This window comes from Nesoenas mayeri, assembly GCF_963082525.1.
Source record: "Nesoenas mayeri genome assembly, chromosome: 14".
NCBI lineage: Eukaryota > Metazoa > Chordata > Aves > Columbiformes > Columbidae > Nesoenas > Nesoenas mayeri.
The window spans coordinates 7,685,277-7,703,947 of NC_137556.1; the positions used below are offsets into that span (position 1 = coordinate 7,685,277).

An 18,671-nucleotide genomic window follows, 5' to 3' on the forward strand; every position below is an offset into this window, starting at 1 on the left:
GGAGTCAAAATGCTGTGTCAATTGACTTTGCTGCTTGGTGCAACCATGTTTCAATAAATTCCACTTGTCAAACACCATGCTTAAAGATGTGGTTTTATAAGCAGCTTGGTTACAGCTTTTGAGCTCTGGAATTTCCTCCCTGAATGAATCACAGAGTGGTTGGGGTTGGAAGGGACCTCTGGAGATCATCTGGTCCAACCCACCTGCTAAAGCAGGTTCACCAGAGCAGATCTCACAGGAATGTGTCCCCATGTGTTTGAATGTCTCCAGAGGAGACTCCACAACCTCTCTGGGCAGCCTGTTCCAGGGCTCTGGCACCTCAAAGGAAAAAGCTGCTCCTCAAGTAAAGTTTCTCCTCAACAGCAAAGTGGAATCTGCTTCTGTGCATTTGCCACAGTAAACTTGTTTGCCCTTTCCCCATTCTTCCCCAGGAGTTAGAAATTTGAGGTCCTTTAATGCAGTGAAGGAAACACCATGATCTTCTGCAGTGGTGGATCTAGAAAGGGCCAAATCTTGAGCCCTTGAACCCTGCAGCCACTGTTCTGGGCTGGTACCAGACCAGAGCTCAGCTTGGCACAGACTCATGTCAGGGTTTTGTGCTCAGGCTGCAGAAATCGTCATGAGCAGGAGACACAGAGCAACCAGGAACACTCACTGGTCAAGGCAGCTCAAGTGAGCAAGAGCCAGGTGGCCACAGCAAAGCTGGAGTCACTTCCCACTGCTCTGGGGAAGGCCGGGGGCAGTTCCACCAGCAGCACTGGCTTCAACTCAGATGCATTTCAGGGGCTCTGGCTCCAGCCTCGCTGTGCACAATGGTGCGATGTTTTCTTCTGGGATCCATGACTGGCAGCTGTTAAAAATCAGAACTTCACTCTTGCTTTCAGTTTTTGCAAAAGGTTTTATTGTGTAACTACCATACTGTGGTCACAGCGACTGTCAGAACAGGTACAAGGTGTAGTTTGTGACTCTGCAGTGAACTGAAGGCACATTCATTGACACTCATTGTAAAGCTCTTTCTATAGACAATTCATAAATTGACCTTTCTTCTCTGTACTTCAAGCAGATACAAAACTGTACACAAGCCAGTGAAACACAGGAGCATCTTGTGACGATGCAGAGGAACCGAAGTTAATGTGCAGACAGTGATGTCTAGAGGGATCAAGTCAATGTAGAAATACCATATACAAATTTTAATACAAATATCTATAAAAATCAGAAAAGTGAGTTTGCATTTTAGTTTCAAATAGAACTTTAAGGGAAATTACAGTTTATATAATTGTTTTAATTATTCCAGTTGGAGAAGCATTAGCTTGCATAATCCCTACAAATTATTTTGCACTGCTCTGTCTTACAGTGGAAATATTCCAGACCAGACAGTCTGCTGCACAGAAGGTGCCTGGAATGCAGAATTAAAAAAATAATGGCTACTTTTCCAATGTTTAAGTGGTCCCGTCGAGGTTCCGAAAGCCTTAGGAGGAGTTAGACGAACACCGCTGAAGAAGTAAAGTATGACAAGTATCACAAACACGGACAGGCTTGGGATACGATGGCAGTGCAAGTTCATTACTGGAACAAGTGTTGCAGAAGATGTCCCCACAGTTTCTGCAGTGATGCTACAAACAGAGAGTCAGACAGAGTAAGCACAGCTGCCTCAAAACAGAGCATCACGAGGAGATAAATCAGACCTTAGAAAAGCTTTTGGGGTCCTGCGACATCATCCTCCACCTCCCTAGAGCCCCAGCCCTCCCAGCAGCACCTGTGAACCCGAAGGGGTGCAACCCCAGGTCCCCGCGCAGCCCCTGGGGCTGGAGGGGCTGCTCAGCCGCCAGGGCCCGGCGCTCGGCCTGGATCATCCCAGGAGGGCGCGCACAGGCCCCGCTCCACGCACAGATCGGGTGCCTGGGCTGGCACGCCGGGCTGTCCAAAAACCCTGGGCCCAAAAGGCAGCGCGCGGGGCCTGTGGGTGTCCTGTCCCCCCGCACACAGCCCAGCTGCGTCACGAGGGGACACAGCCCGCAGCAGCTCCCTGCCACGGGAAGGGCACAGGCAGGAGAACATTGTTTTTTGGATGGGAAATACCCAATTACTTCCCTCTGTATTGATAATGCCAACAAGCTCTGGAACTGAAGCAATGCCAGTCTGCCCTCAGAAACTCAGCAACAGCACCATTTTTTTGCCTTTTGTGACAGAAAAATGCACTGAACACCACTACCTTCCTCCTGGAGATGGAGAACTCCTTTTCACATTGCTTGCAGTGAGTCGCTTCGTCATCCTTCAGCCAGGTATGGCCCTAGAAAATCAAAGTGAAAATCTCACTGTACATAGAAATAAATGTATAAAATAAAATTCAAAGGCTGTTTACCAACACTGTTGGTATTTTCAAAAGCCATCTTTTAAGTAGGATAACCATGGTGAAATTTGAAGGTGTTAAATGCACATGCTTAAGGAAAATATCCATGAGATGCAGAGTACCTTCAGCGCTTTATTTACTTCTTTGATATCTTCCATCTTCAACTTTGATCTGGAAAAAAAGACAATAATTCCCTCAGCACGACTTTACACTCAGTTGTGTTCAGTTTACCTGCCATTCCACTGCCCAGCCACTGAATCTAAACCCAGGTCCTTCGGTCAGCTCCCTGGTACAATTCTGAACCGCTCAGCATCACCAGGACGCTTTGTCACTGGGGGTTCGTGCCCTTCTCAGTACATGCAGAAGAACGTGGGAAAAGAAACTTCCACTGCAAGAACTGCATTTACTGTGTCGTTTCTTGGCTCAGCCAGCTCACTCATGCAAGGATCTTCCCTCACTTGTATTTCATGGCTGCTTAGTTTCCCACGTATACTAATTGCATCCTAAAATTCTCGTGTTTAACTAATTTTTATAACTGGATGCATTTTAAAATTATTTGTATGTCTTTGATACCCCATCCTCCTGGATACATCACTTCAGTTCAGTTCCTAGAACTTACTGGCTGAGATGAAGTCCCATTTCTTGGAGAGCTTGTTCCTGCTCCTCACAGACTTTCTCTAACTGCTGCTTCTCATCTTGCAGTTTTCTCAGTTCCTATAAAATCAAGCACAAAATCAAGGGGTTTTTTTGTGTGCCAAGTTCAACCCATAACCCAGATCAGATAGTTCATCCAAAGTACCCAAGCAGCTCACAACAAGTGCCTTTGAACCTATTCCAAAGGCTTGATTTTTAGAATCGCATGGATGAACTACCCCTGGGTTCTTGTAGAGCACAAACGATGAAATCATTTAAACATATTGACCAGAAAGAGAGGAAGATTTTCAGGCTTTAAACATCCTTGACCATAGGATGTTTAAACATCCTTGACCACAGGACCAGCAGTCCTGTGCCCACACACGAGTGTACAGATACTGGTGTACAATGGTGCCTTTGAAATCTAAAGGGCTAGATCCACAGGCGTAGATTCCCTTTAGGTTAACAAGAATTTTCCCTCTTAAAAAATAAATTGCATCCAGTTGTTTTGTATGCTTGAAAACATCTTCTTATTTTATCACAGACGGTTGAAAGAATCACACTGTCCCTGAAACCTCTGAACGTGCCATTTCCTACCTGAGCAGGGGTATCACCACGGGACAGCTGCTGAGCTTTTGTCCCCAGCGTCTCAGCTCAGCTGCTGACTGGCCAGTGGCTCAGACACAGAGCATTGGGGCCACCAGCTCACCCGCTTCCATCGCGCCCTGTACCGCGCCAAGCTCCTTCTCTTGGCATTTCATGCGCAGACTCACGTTACGTCAGCCAAGCTTTTGGAACCCCCCCAAGGAGGCTGGTACAGAAGAAATTACTCCCCTACAGATGCGAACGTTGCACTGGTTCTACATCAGCTTTAATCCTGAACGCTGGGCGCCTTTGCGCTGTGCGTACCTTTTTCAGTCCTTCCATTTGTTGCAGTTCTGTTTTAAGCAGAGTGGTAGCATCCTTCTCCTGGTGTAGCTCTCTTTGCAAAGTTTGTCTCTGTTCCTTTTCAGTTTTCAACTCCTTTTCCAGAGTTGAGCTGTTTGAAAATAATTCATTCTAAGAAAGCCTAGAGCAAAAAAATATCCTATAGCGCTTAAGGATAGGAATAGCATAAGGAGAGGAAATCTTGTCCAAAAGAGGGGAAAAACTAGAGTGGTGTTCTGGGAAAGGAAAGAACAGGGATGTTATGGCAGACAGCAAAAACCGCATCAGCATTTTCAGGTCACAGAAAACAAGCAGCAATGAATGGCCAGGAGAAAAAAGATTAAAAGAAAAAATGATCCCCACAAGTAGATATTTGACGACCAGTGTTTAAAGAGACATGTTTGAAAATGACGCTGTACCCTGAAGTCTGAACTGGGAAAGAAGCGTTTTCTGTAGGTATTAGAAATCTTTAGAGGCTTAACATTCTCTAGGAACACCAGGATGCTCCCCAGCTCCCAACACCCCAACCAAAACCCCAGTCCTTTGGATGACAGTCACTCCTGTGCTCAGTGCACAAGCACGACCCTTTCTATCTCCTCATTTGGTGAAAATGCAACTGAAAGCTCCACTGCTCGTCAGAATGACCAGATTTCTACTGGCACTCTGTGCTCTGAATTGGATGTTTTGGAAAAAGCAGTTCAAAATCTCCATGCTGACAGTTCACCACACACAACCTCTGTGCTTTCCTACATCTTGCACACTTCTGTCAATACTTGCTGAACCCAACATAGTTCAAGCCCACCCCTCTTCAGATCCTAACACAAAAGGAGTAGAAAGCATTTCTTAAAGAAATGGCAGAAGGGAAGGAAAAAAAATGGGTCATATTAAATACCATTTGCTATCCAGCTGGGACATCTGCTGCTGACAAGTGTCGAGCCTGCCTGCAAGCTCTTGCTTCATCTTGGTGCATCTTTCTTCTGCAGCCTGCCTTGCCTTTTCTGCATGCTGCAACCTACAAAGTAAGGAACGTGTTCATTTGTTGTTGATTCACATACTCCTTTTACCTACACCCTCTCATGTTGTGCTTTTAGATTTATCATATAGATCTTTATAGAAATCTTGAACTGAAAATGCTAGCAGAGAAAAAAATTACTCTTGAAAGCAACTGTTTCTGAAAAAAAAAAAAGAGAGAGAAAAAAGAGAACAGCCACGTGCAGAAGGTGCTAAGGGGGAGAAAGGAAAACAGAACTTCATGCCAGCATGTATGGCCAAGTGTCTATAGGAGACATATCTGACAGTGCTATAGTGAGAAATGGAAGGTCATCTGGAGAGGTTTCAGTCAGAAGTTTTCTACTGACTTCAGTGTTGATTTTCTGAGCTTGCAATTATTACCTCTCTTCCATCTGTTTCATCGAAGACATCATCTCATTTGTTTTTCCTTCATAAGAGGATATTGCTTCTGTTTTCTGTTGTAATGAACACTCTGCATTCTGTAGGAAAAAATGAATAGATACTCCAGGAAACATATTTTCGTTTTCTAAAGCACATAGCATTAGTATTTAATGCAAGTCTGCCACTAGATAAAGAATGTTTAGCTTGTTATGGGCCAAGCCTGGGTCTGACTGGAATGTGCAAACAAAATGCTGATAATGCCAGAACAGACACTCCTCAAGTTGTTTTATCAAGAGCTCAGAAAAACACACCTTGACTGTAGTAAGTTTTGATCTATGAGACCAGCTACAAGCTAAAAATCTTTTCTTTGGAGTTTGAAGGAAGAAATTACCAGGATAAGAACATCAAGTATCACTATTATGACTTGAATGTAACAACTGCACTGAGCAGGCAGGGAACAGGAAGCCAAAAAAGACACAAAATAAATGCAGCTTTTGAAAGCAAAGGCACCGCTCAGCACTGGGAGGGTCTGTGTACCTGGGAAGGAGCGAAGGCTGGATAAAACCTCAACGGGCATCGGGAAACAGCCCCAAAAAACGAGGAGAAATCCGCTCTGGATTTCTGGCACCAGATATTTATTGAACTCCTACATCATTACCAGAGACAAGCTCTGTACTTTATGTGTGAATACTTCTACGCCATCTCTTCCTGTAGAAATGCTGATCTGTACATTTTTTCTCCAATTGAAAAAAAACAAATCAAAACACCACAACCCACCCAAATAACAAAAAAACGCCAAGCCATCCCCAAGCCCCTGCAATATACATGACACAAAGGACTGGGACAGTAAACTAAAACCTGCCAGGGTGAGGAAGAGACTGAGGAAGGGAGACAGGCCCAGAAAACAAAACATTTTTCCTTTTACTTCTCTAATCATTGTACTTCTGGAGAGTCAGGTCTGATGCTAAAGCGGCTATAGCAAAATACCTAAAGCAATCCAACAATTTTTTGTTAGCTGCAGAGCCCGGTCTGACCGCAGAGCTCCCCGCTCCCACCTTCAGTGCTGCCCTTGCACTGGCCACAGCACCCAGCTGCCCCGCTGGGTACAGCCTGCTGAAAGTAAACAAGAAAGGACGGTTTTCTGTTGGTTTAGAGAGGCTTGTTGATGGTTTTTACAGTAAACAGTGTTAAATGTGGTTCAGGTAAAAGGCAAGATAACACAGATGGGAATGAGAAGACAGTTCTCAGCTGCAGTAAGACATTTTTTAAAGACTAATCATTCTGTGGTTAGAACAAGGGTCCCTGCAACCACGCTCTCCCCTGGGAGAGCTCTCCCTTTGTCTCAGCATGAGCTGGATGATCCTGTGGCACACTACACAGCATACTCAAGGAAACCCCCTTTCTTTCCAAACATATCCAATGTCCTATCAATAATGAAGCATAATTTAAAAAAACCAATTCTTTATACAGTTTTAAGAAAATTGTTGCATCTAAGTATTGCTTCAGATGCACACTAGTGCGTTTACGTTCCCACTGCACCAAGACTGTGTGAAAGAGCAACACTACAGCTGCTCTTCCTGTTCTCCACTACATACGTACCTGAGATTTGTGAAACATCTGCAGGTTAATAGCCTTCACTTCTTCTAACTGTTGGCGAAGTGCTACCAAGGTGTCTTGTTTTTCATGAGTATCTTTTTCCAGAAGTTTCATGGCAATTTCCATTTCTGTTTTCATTCCAATCTGTAGCTCCAATTCTTTCTCTAGTTCCTTACAAAGAGATTTCCTAGTTACTGCTATGTAGTGATAAATCAGGGATAAGTATTTCCAAAACCCACGTAACCTCCCCACTCGAAATTATGCATTACTCTAAGATAATACTGACCTATGAGTTTACAAAAGGGCTAGGTTCCAAATAATACTGAGAGTTAGCAAGACCGAAATACTGTTTCAGCTCTCCAGACTATGCCATGAGATCTGCACCCTTGCCCTGAAGTGTAGAGCTCACTGTGTAATTTAGCAGCCCATCAAACGAAATATTCCTCCTGGCAGCTGGAGTTGGGTTGACAAGAGCCACGAGCTTCAGCAAGCCTGGGCAGCCCCTTCATCAGACACTAATTAGCAGCTCATTGTGGAAGTGACTGTTGTGCCTATACCACATTTTCCTCGATAAAGACAGTAGCCTTTCTTCGTGGTTTTATCTTAGTCTCTGCTACAATAACCTTGGCAAGTTCTTAACTTTATCTTCAGCATTCCAAAAGCCCTGATTTCTAGTTCTTCTCATACATTCTAAATAACAAATATCAGCGCCTTGTTTGCAAATCCATTAGGAATTCTGAATAGTTATTGTGCTGGTTTGGCTGAATCAAGGTAATTTCCCATGCCGTTGGTCCATTCTCTTCTTGGTAGCTAGCACCGTCTTTTGTTCTCAATTTAGTTTGAGAATAATAACAGAGCATCCTGGGATCAAGTTAAAGTTTTCTTCGTGTTGTTTTCCAGTGTTTGGGGATTTGGAATGAAAGAATGTAAGAGCTCACTGATGGTGAAACTTATTGCTCGGGAAACCAAGGCCATCCCGCAGTTTCCCATGGTTTGCAAATCAGCAGGTGTATAAAGCGGGGAGCAGCGGATCCAGGACAGCTGACTCAAGCTGGCCAACAGAATTATTCTATACCATGAACATCATGTTCCATATATAAGCAGGAAGTTCCCCCTTTCCTCAACAGCCACCGTCCCTGAGAGGTCCCATCCCTGCTGCTGCTCCTGGGGCCAAATTCCTGCGACTCCCCTGTGGCCACTATGATCTCTGAGTTGAGCTGGACTTGCTGTGCTCCCAGTGTCCACCCGCCAGTGCTCACTGCTGGGAGCATGTGTTCCAGCGGCTAAGCATCGCTCTGTATATTTTATGATATTCACATTATCATCCTTTTTTTTTTTTTATTGCTTTATAAAATCTGCTTGTTTTTCAGCCCATGAGTCTTTCTTCCTTTTTCCTTTCCTTCCCCCCCAGAGAGGGAAATGTGAAAGAGCAGCTGTTCTGCTGCTTAGCTGCAGGCCCAGCACTGAACAGCGACAGTTCCAACAAGCACACAGCTTGTACTCACTCCTAAGGCTACCTTAGAGTGGGCAGAATCCTTTATCTTTCATTTCACTTTCTATAGTTAATTTCCTTACCAGCCTAATTTTTTTTTCTTCTTTCAGCTGCTTCCAGACATCACTGTACATTTCATCCAGACCCTGGCGTGACTGCTTGTAAGTATCCAACTCTACTTTTGTATCCTCTTTTGTTACCTGTGAGAAAGATCAACAAAAAAAGCCATGTAAGACCACAAAGTTGAGTATTTAAAGTATGCCTCATATTCTTGAGTGCTACTTCAAGCAAAATCCTACTATTTTATAAATAAGGTCACAAACATTAATAAGCTGAAATGCCAAAGAATAGACTAAAATTAAAAGGAGACCCCTCCAATACTTTTTATGCTCCCTCCCTTCTGCAAGTACGTGTTTAAGTGTGCAGCAGAGAACAGCAAAAAACTCATGTGTGTCCACACTACACACAAAACCAGCGGCCTAGACAGTAGCACACTCAACTGTGCTTAACTTTCCAGTTCAAGGTGCTTTTGAGAGCGCTAACCGCAGTTGATCAAAAGAGATCAGTTACTGTAAGGATCCGCGTCATCTTTAAACAGGCATCCCACCTCGACACTTTTTTCACTCCGTTCACGAATTAATTCATTTTGTTGTTTTAACTGCTGCTGCTCTTCCTGAAGTGATCCAATTCGGTCAGTTGCTGCTGCAAGCTGTTTACAAAGAGAACATATATATATTTAATCACTGTACAAGCACGCAACATCTGGAGGAATTCTAAAGTTAGTAGCTTGGCCTTTGTAGCAGGTGTGCTGTTCTCTTCCCCTTTTGGCCCTTTTGTTCTCCCCGGAAGCTGCCTGACTCCTTTGCAGTCATACTAACCGCACATCAGTGAGCCCACCAACATTTGTTCACTTCTGCTTCATGCCCTCATCAATTATTTTTAAGTATGAACTGTGCAAAGAAGCGCATCCTAGTGTAAAAGGCTAAAAGCCAGCACATATCTGTGATCTGTGGTGTTCATTCTGGTATGAACTAGAAGTCATGCAGCAAGTCAGGGCTGACGTTCACTTGTGGAACTTTACAGTATTTTCAAGTGGAGATACTCCAAAAAGCATTGGAAACTGGGCTACACAGACACACTCTGAACTCATAGATGTAATAACATATATAAACAGTAAAACACCACCACAACAAAAACCAAAACAACCATCATCATGTGTGCTGCCAGGTTCTATTTCAGTTCCCACCTAGGAAAGATTTCCTAATTGAAGTGTGATTCTTTTCCTTCTCTTTCTGAGTTCTGTTTAACTCACTTGACAAATGCACATGTGTATGTGCAGAAGGAAGCGGCACAAGCCACGTTTGTTAGAGCGGTATGATCACTTTTGGGTGGAGACACCATTGCAAGACAAAAAATTTGACTAAAGAAACCTCTCTAACAAATAGGTGCCCAAGAGCATTTTAACAGCTAACATAATGTAGAAGCTTTCCACAGAGCTTTCCCCATGTGCCAACCTGTGCCAGTCCTACCAATCCCCCACACTTCATTAGTATGAACTCAAATATTAGGCCTAATATCTATTTTCAGGGAGTTTTCCCTCTGAAGCAAAGGAGTTACGTGAAATATTTAACAGACCAGACACAAACCTCTTCCTGGAGTTTCGAATTGGTCTTTTCTAAACAGTCTATTTTGTTCTGAAGGTCTGCAACCGTGCAACTGCAGCAAGGAAAAGAAACGCATAAAAACAATATAAGAAATGCTAGTGTTCAACATTTATTCCTATCCTCAACCATAATTTCACCATCTTGCATTTGTTAACAATGAAATAGTTTGGTGAGCTGGCAAAAAAATCTCAGAGGAAGGACAATTGTCCCTCTTAAGCACACACAGGACCACGCATTTCCTTATAGTCTGCAGACCTGTTCTGGCTTATCTTTTGCAGGCTTAACACCCCTCTGATGTTCAAGAGCGTGAGACCTGCTCCTCCCACTGAATAACCATGGGGAAGAATAAAGACTCTTCTGCTAAAGTATGTATTTCCAGATGCACTTGTAATAGTTTTCCCTTGAAAAAGTAGCTCCAAATTCTTCTGTTAGTAAGTCTCAAAAAAGTCAACTATCATTACACAGACTTGTTTTCTGCATTGCATATGCCATCAGAAGAGTAAGAACACAAAGTGAAACTGAGATTTTGGGAAATAATCAGAAAGGCATTGCAATGTCAGACAAAAATCTGCAAGACTGACAGCAGAGACATTTGAAGTCATACTGGAAAAACCAAACAAGACAAGCGTTTATACATTAGTACAGATGAAAATCCCACCTTAGATGTCGATTAAGTTCTTCCACATAATGCTTCTGGTCAAGGACAGCTGTAATCCCTCCATCTCTAGTAGGAAAAGTGATAATTTATTGATTGAGAAAAAAACCCTTCATCCTAAGTTGTTAGTTTGTACTAGAGTCTTCAGCACAGACTTGCAAACTGAGCTGAAACCTTTTCTCCTTTTCTTTTAAAAATACTTGTGCCCGAGCTAGACCAGAAGCACAAGGGAGATGAAGCAGCTGTTGAACTGCTTGTCCCCAGCGGCTGAATAGTAAAGTTCTCTGAAGCGCCAGGAGCACACAAACTGTGAAGCCTCCTCCATTCGCTACAAGTCTTCTAGATACAGTGATGCGAACCGCTGAAGTTTCTAATTCACGTAAAAGTACATTTTTTTCCTCCATAACTGATCTTTCCCACAAAGACAGCTACTTGAGAGCATTGCTGAAAATGCTTAGAAACAATGCAGTGATTTAACAGAGGGTGACCTGCCAGATTATGTCTCCTAAACCCCAGTAAAAACAAAACCTAAAATTATGGATGCTTTTAATTTGGTCCCAGCTCAAGATACAAACTCTCCACACAGTATTGTTGTTAAAACCACCACCATGGGCTCCACCTTTGATATTATTACTTATGTTTAGCTAGCAAAATCTATCTTGGATTCTCTTTTTTGAATGATTAAAAGAGTATGACATCTCTAGCACTCATGTGCTCCCACAGACTGTCTGACAGGTTTGTTCTACAAAACCCATAATTTAGAATCACTAATACATACTGTTTGCCATCACTGTCCTGTGTTTCCTTAAGGTACAAGGAAAAATCAATCACTCCAACCTGAAAAATATATTGAAAATATTAACACACCTTCATAGTGCAGTTCTGCATGGCAGCACGCATTACAGGGTATATGGAAAAATGTAAAAATCTGAAGTTTAAGTTTACAGAGACAGATAATATCCAGCTGAAGCAAATGTGCAAGCTAGTGTTTGTCATAAAAGCATCAAAATGACCATATTCAGCGTGCTCACTTTCCTAGCAGTTACTAGTTTTTACAGCATTTCCATAAACTGCTACTTAAAGAGATGGATACTTATGTATCTTGTTTTGATTCAACGTGGGAAACATAACCAGCTTCAATACACGCCATTCGGAACAGAATTCAGGACCCATCTCCGTAAAGTTTTTATCAATGTGCTTAATTCTACTAGAATCTTATAATGACTAATCTTATTTAAGCTTTAGTCTTCACCTGGGAATCCAAGTCTTCTCCTTTCAAGCAAAGGTTTGCATCAATAACATTCAGTCCAACCAGCAGACCCACAATGACGGCTCCTTCCTCCTCCATCATCAACGCACCAGGTTCGTAAAACTCACTAGAAGAAATATTAGAAGGCATCACTGCACATCAAACAATTATAATGGTACTTCCACCACTGAAATAATTTCTGTAGCCCTTCTAAAGCTCAGCTGATCAGCCCCTTCCCTAATTATTGCACGAGGCAGAAGATGCAGAACTCTCACAGAAAATACTTGTTCCTCTGTAGGTTCGCTGCAAAAACAATTAACAACTTGCTCCTCTGCAGGTTGCAAGAACAAGCTTAAAGTGGCCAATGAATGACCTCTTGCTGCAGCAATGCGAGGTTTCAGTGTCTGAGTGAATACAATCTACATATGTCTACACTTTACCTTAATAGATGCTTATGGTCCAAGAGTACTTTAAGATAATCTGCCAGTTTCTTTTGCATAAGTGCTAGATAAAGCCAAGCCCTTCCTCTTCCCACCGCAGTCCTAAAATGAAAAGTTGCATGTTTTGGTAAAAAAAACCCCAAAAATATTTTATTAAGTACATTTGTGCAAGTCAAAATTCTCCCTTTACAAAGGCAGATGAAGGTTGTTAGTGATTTAAAAACAACCACCCAACCAAAAAAAAAGCCCAGACAAAAAAACCAAACCCAAATAAAAAAAACACACCCCGGCCCCCCCAGTCCTTGGGGAAATGAAGAACACAGATGCATTTAAGTACATCCCACTGGTTCAGCAAGGAGAAGTATATTGCAAACTCCTCCTAACTTAGAAAGACATACATATTTTCAACTACCACCATAACCCAACTATTGATGGGTTCTAGCATTAAAACTGGTCTATTTCCATCATCTTGAATTACCCAAATTAAACACTACTAACCCATGCACAAAATGAAACAGACATAAAAACGAGGGAAAGAAGAGGAAAGAAAATATCTCCGATGATATTATGGTTATTTTTAGCAAGGTTATAGAAGTTTCCAAATGCTGTTTTTAACCTGACAGCATTGTTTCAATCAGAAGCACTGAGTAGTCTGAGATGCCCTCTTTATCTCTTAGAGAAGTCAGTGCCTCCTACACACCCTATTTTTCTCTTTGGGAATGAGATCTCATTAAGGAAGGCGAGAGACTACAAGAAAGGTTCTTTTTTTCCCCAGCAGTATAAGCAAAATGCATCATTCCCAACAATCAACTTACTTCAGCTCTGGCAGATTTTTAACACTAGTTGCTATATCTGATGCTTCAGGACAAAGTTTTTCCACTAGCTCCAAAGGACCAAAAAATGATTTGTTCTGTCCGATAAAAGTCTTCTTCACTAAAGGGAATAAACAGAGAAGTTTGTGAGGAGAAGTGACAGGCTTCCTACTTCAGCATTACAAATTTTAGTCTGTGTTTTACTTTGTCTTACTAATACGTCAATGGAGATGGGGGATTAAAAATACCCTGACGGTTTAGGAGGCACATAATACAGGGTATATCAGAAAGTAACTGCATAGTTCACAGAACTACAGAATTACAGAGTGGTTGGGGTTGGAAGGGACCTCTGGAGATCATCTGGTCCAACCCACCTGCTAAAGCAAGTTCACCAGAGCAGATCTCACAGGATCGTGTTAGGGTGGGTTTGAATGTCTCCAGAGAAGGAGACTCCACAACCTCTCTGGGCAGCCTGTTCCAGGGCTCTGGCACCCCCAAAGTAAAAGTTTCTCCTCATATTCAGATGGAACCCCCAATGCTGGAGTCTATAAGTTATACCGGTAACACTGATTAGCATCATACTGTGTATGAGATTAATGCTGTTGTACAGAAGTCAAACCGGAGCCACAACAAGACGCAACACAGAGCCATTCATCCGCCCCTCCTCAGCGAGGGCAGCGGGCGCCCACCTTTGAGGCCGTGCTTGAGGCAGTGCTCCAGCACCACGAAGAACTGCTGCAGGGGAGGGAAGTCGGAGTCCAGCGTCCGTCCCAGGCTCAGGGCCGACTGGATCAGGGTTTTGATGCTGAGCTTCATCATGTTCATGAGGTTGGCGCGCTCCTCCATGGCGTTGCACCGTGCACCTGCCCGGGGACACACAGGCCGAGAAAGAAAAGCTGCGTTTAGAAACGCGCTCCTCCTGACCCCTCTCAGCGCTGACAAGAGCGATCCCTCCCGTGCTGGTCCCCACCTTACGGAGGTGAATTGCTGGAGAAGAGACGGGTGTAGGACACGGTCTGGGCGAACCCTCCAACGCGAAGGACGCGCCGGCAAGAGCTGACACGGGGGCGCGGGGCCGCTGCGCAGGCCCTGCCGCTCCCAGGGCCCGCCGCCCCCCGGGGGGACACGGCACCTGGCCCCTCTCCCCCCGGGGCCCAGCGACACCTCCCGGGCGGCGGGGCCGCTCCCGGACGGCAGCGCCCGCCTGCGTTACCGCGGCAACGGCACCTGCGCCAGCACCCCGGGAGCCCTCGCGAGAGCGAGTGTCGGGCGCCATTTTAGAACGAGTCTGTGGCGGGCGGCGGGGCCGGCGCCCTCAGCTGTTCCCTCACACCCGGAGGAGCTAAAACCAGGCTGCCAGATACCGCTTTTCCTTCAGTCAGCAGCAGGCTGTGACAGAGGCTGCCAGCTGCAGACTGCTGCCCACCTAAATGCTCTTGTGAGCCAGCGCTGTTGCGTGAGGAGAATCCTGTCACCTGGGCACCAAACGCGGCCACGCTCACAGAAATGGCGGTTGCAAAAGGCCAAGTCGAACAGGTAGAGCCCCTGTGGTAGTCACGTGCAAGATTACTAACGGTATTCCTCACACCATGAAAAATTCTCTTTGGTACTAATTTTCATTATTACCTTCCTTTTTTTTTTTTTTTCTGCACATAATGCTAATTTATGATTTACACCAAGCAAAATTCCCACATCAAAACAGTGAAAATGATGTCATTCTAATCCAATTGATTTCAACAATCACAAGCACACCAAGTCCTGTCTTCTCAGCAGCCTGTTGTGTCAATGGCTGTAGCCCATGTAGCAGACGCCTCAAAACAGCATTTAACGTCTTGAGACAAGGCTGAGGATTAAAAGGGTTGTAATATTTTAACTTTTAATGTCAATATTGTCAGGTTGCACATCAGAATAGGAAAAAAGCTGACTGCAGGAACAGAAAATTAGTAGCTTTCTTTGAGTATTGGGGTGTTTCGGTAGCAATGGCAACTTATTTTGATGGCCTCCTGAATTTGAATTTTTATTTCATCAGGAATACTTTGATTGTAAGCCTTGCTCAAGACACAGGTATTGTATTATACACAAGACTTTATAAAAAAAAATAATACTGAGTGAAAAATTGTATAAAACGGCATCTTAATAAGGGTTTGTATTAAGTTAAATAATTACTTGAACATTCTTTTTTAGACTGTTGCAAATTTACAGTGTCAAGTACATATTTTGCAAAACTGTGTACAAGTTGGCACACGCAAAATAGGCAGGTATTAGACATGTGACCAACGCCAAGGCTCAAAGATTAGGAACTGAGTTACGTAAGTACAAAAGATCACAGATGTTCTGCTGCAATTCTGAAGAACACAGTCATACAGTCTCATAATTAAGTATATTTGTTCTAACATCTTTTTGAGGCCCATGCCTTGTTTTCTGTGATTATTCACCACATTTTGAAGTCAGAAAACACTGAAGCACAAAGAAAAGCAGTTCATTATCTCTTGCTCTTTAAGACTGCAAGTCTTTCTTGATTTGTATTCTTTAGATTTGTAGCTCCCAGCCTTCTCTGCAAGGCAGGACATAGTTTCTTCAATCGCAGACACTTGTTTTATGATGTTCCTTTATATGTGTCCAGCTGACTGTATGGTGTGCAGCACTGTTTACCTGTGATCAACAGATCTGAAGTAGCAGGTAGAGGTTACAAAATTTCTGGAAAAAGGTGGCAGCGGGGAACAAACTGCTAGTTTTCCACAACTGGTCTTGCAGGCCTCTGCTTATTTCTTAAAAATACCTGCTTTAAATTGAATTTAGTGCTTGGTCAACAGTAACAATTAATAAGCAGAATAGGTGATTTGGTCCTTGTTCATATTTCATATCTAGGTTATGAACAGCATTTTTTTTCTGGAAATTTTCCATAAAACTTAACAACATACTATCTGAATATTTTGAACAATTTGGGGAGGTAGTGTTGTATTCCATTTCTTTACAGATAAGAAGCTGAAAGATTACGATACAAGTTCCATTAAGTGTGAGAGCTCCATTTCAGGCAAGAGAACATTTTATTCCCCACCCCTTGCCAAATGCTGTAGGTTGTTTAGAATTATATCTCTTCCAGCATTATTCCAAATGCAACTGAGGAAAAGGGGATATTCTGCCCTTTGTCAGGTTAGATCCCAGGTGCTCCAGATGGGCATCCAGGAAACAAATCTGTGAGAAGTTTGGTGTGAGACTTAGGAATGCAGGGAAAGATAAAATCTAGTTTTTTCAGGATCGCATTAATATTAAACCCTGACCATGCAACACTGAGGAATTTTTTTAAAAAAGTTCATTAGCAGTAACATATTTCACCGTGCAGTCACGATTCATCCCCACAGAACTCCAGCTTAAATACTTAATATCATTAAAAACAAAAAGGTCAGCACCAGTTAGCAGAACTGGGCTGCTTTGCTCCAAAACCATTAAGCGCTCACCTGAGTGTCTGGAGTGTGGACTCCAGGCCCAGTCCCCACTACATTTGAATGGTCTTGTTTCCATGTTATGAAATAGTTTGTGTTGGAAGGGACCTTCCAAACTCCCCCAGTGCCACCCCTGCCATGAGCAGGGACATCTTCACCAGCTCAGGTTGCTCAGAGCCCCGTCCAGCCTGGCCTGGGATGTCTCCAGGGATGGTTCATCCACCACCTCTCTGGGCACCTGTTCCAGGCTCTCACCACCCTCAGGGTCAAAAATTTCTTCCTCATGTCCAGCCTGAATCTCCCTCCTTTAGTTTAAAACCATCACCCCCTGTCCTATTTGAACAGGCTCGGCAAAAAAAGTCTGTCCCCATCTCTCTTACCAGCCAATTTTAAGTACAGAAAAGCCACAATAAGGTCTTCCCAGAGCCCTCTCTTCTCCAGGCTGAATGAACATCACTGAGATTTAATTTCCATATGAATTCAACTAGAGCCCTTTTAATTCAGTTCTAAGAGACCTGTTCCATAAATCTGTATGGTTGCTATGTTAATGAATGTAGATGTTTAATAGAGCAAGCTGTGGTTAAGCAGAAGCCATTTTTAGCATAGTTACAAAGTAATTTATAACAAATCTATGTCTTATTTCACTTGTCCACTTTCTGACATGACAGCCGTACAAGGACAGTGTTCATCCTTCTCTGAGCCAGCACACCTGGAAGGATAACGAACCAACTAGAATAGTTAAGGGTGCAGTCTGGCTGCTGCTGAGAACTTCAAGGGAGGGGGAGAAAGGAACCATAGAATGAGGGCACCAAGTTAAAGCCTACTGCACAAAACTAAAGTCAATTTTCCCAAATATAATCACAGTTCAGGGTTCTTCTGTTCATAATAAATTTCGTTAAGTTCGACATCTGTGTTGCTCGTACCATTTCCCTTAATTGAAAAAGTGCAGCGTCAGATTTTTATAAACAAATCCACAACCACGCATCACTGACACTAATCAACAGCACTTAGGGGAAGCCAACTAATTTTTGCACCGTAAAGCAATTTACAGAGAAGCAGAGCCGTACTTGTTCGCGCGGTGCTGTCGGTGCCGGCGGCTCTGGGGATCAGTCCCGCCAGGGATGCCGATCTTAGCGCGCTGCCGTAGCCCAGCGCCAAGTTCTCCGAGGCTTTCCTGGCCAGCGAGAGGATGGGCGCAGACCAGCGCGCCTCCTCCGCTTTCTCTGCTTCCTCGCTTTTCAGCTCGGCCGCATTAGGAACCTGGTTTTTGTCGATAATCTCGAAGTCTTCTTTGCTCTCGGCGGCAGAGGCGGCGCGGCGCTCCCGTGCGGCCATCTTGGAGGAGTCACATGACAGCAGCCGTGAGCAAAGGAGCCGGGCGGCGGATCCGGCCCGGGCACCGCACAGCGGCTGCGGTAGGGGGACGTGAGACAAACCTCTCCAGAGCCGAGCGGTTTGCTTCATGTTCTGAGTTAGAGACTCGGGGATGCGGGGGCGGAGGCAAGGAAAGAGTTTACTTTTAAACAAGTTATGAAAGTACCAAAGATACACTTCACAGATGTTTTTTTTCATTGTGTTCCGTGTTTCCAAACATATTTTTCAAGTGGAAAATTTGTAGTATCTTTTGAAACCCCAGGTTTATGCAGTTGTTACAATTCAATCAGGTTGTTATAATTCAAGGCATGCTAACTTGATTGAAGTTGTGGATGGGTGTGACAGGTTCACTGTTGTGAGAGCACTTGCTGGAATCACTGACGTTACAAGATAACTAGTCAGTAAGTTACTTCATTAACATATTTGGGCTGTGTTTGTTAGAAAAATGTATCATGAAGGGGAACTGAAATTACCCTAGTATGGAAATTTGTCGCTACTGGTTGTCTCAAATATTAGTGTAGCTTGCTGGTACATGGTTTATTATCCATTTTCCCACCCAGTGACTGTGTGTGCTTGAGATAAATCATTTAGTCATGAGACAGTAGGTGATGCATATCAGCTTTTTTGCTACATAGAGGAAAGAT

General features: G+C 43.6%; 1 protein-coding gene across 4 annotated transcripts; it reads right to left on the minus strand.

Annotated features, from left to right (window-relative positions):
• Positions 1-928: 928 nt before the first annotated feature.
• On the minus strand, positions 929-17,988 carry RUFY1 (RUN and FYVE domain containing 1; the record flags this gene model as incomplete). 4 transcript variants are annotated; one of them, XM_080353123.1, is made up of 18 exons in its annotated part: positions 929-1,613; positions 2,213-2,290; positions 2,473-2,521; positions 2,970-3,064; positions 3,893-4,022; positions 4,803-4,922; positions 5,303-5,400; positions 6,902-7,069; positions 8,474-8,590; positions 8,998-9,099; positions 10,037-10,106; positions 10,713-10,778; positions 11,488-11,546; positions 11,962-12,085; positions 12,399-12,500; positions 13,214-13,331; positions 13,900-14,073; positions 17,721-17,988. In XM_080353123.1, 18 exons carry the CDS (start codon positions 17,986-17,988, stop codon positions 1,470-1,472), a joined length of 2,082 nt encoding a protein of 693 aa, XP_080209249.1. In that variant the 3' UTR covers positions 929-1,469. The 4 variants fall into 4 exon arrangements, with proteins under 4 accessions (XP_080209249.1, XP_080209252.1, XP_080209251.1 ...); XM_080353126.1 differs by having other exon boundaries at positions 17,914-17,940; XM_080353125.1 differs by lacking the exon at positions 17,721-17,988 and adding an exon at positions 14,186-14,396.
• Positions 17,989-18,671: the final 683 nt, after the last annotated feature.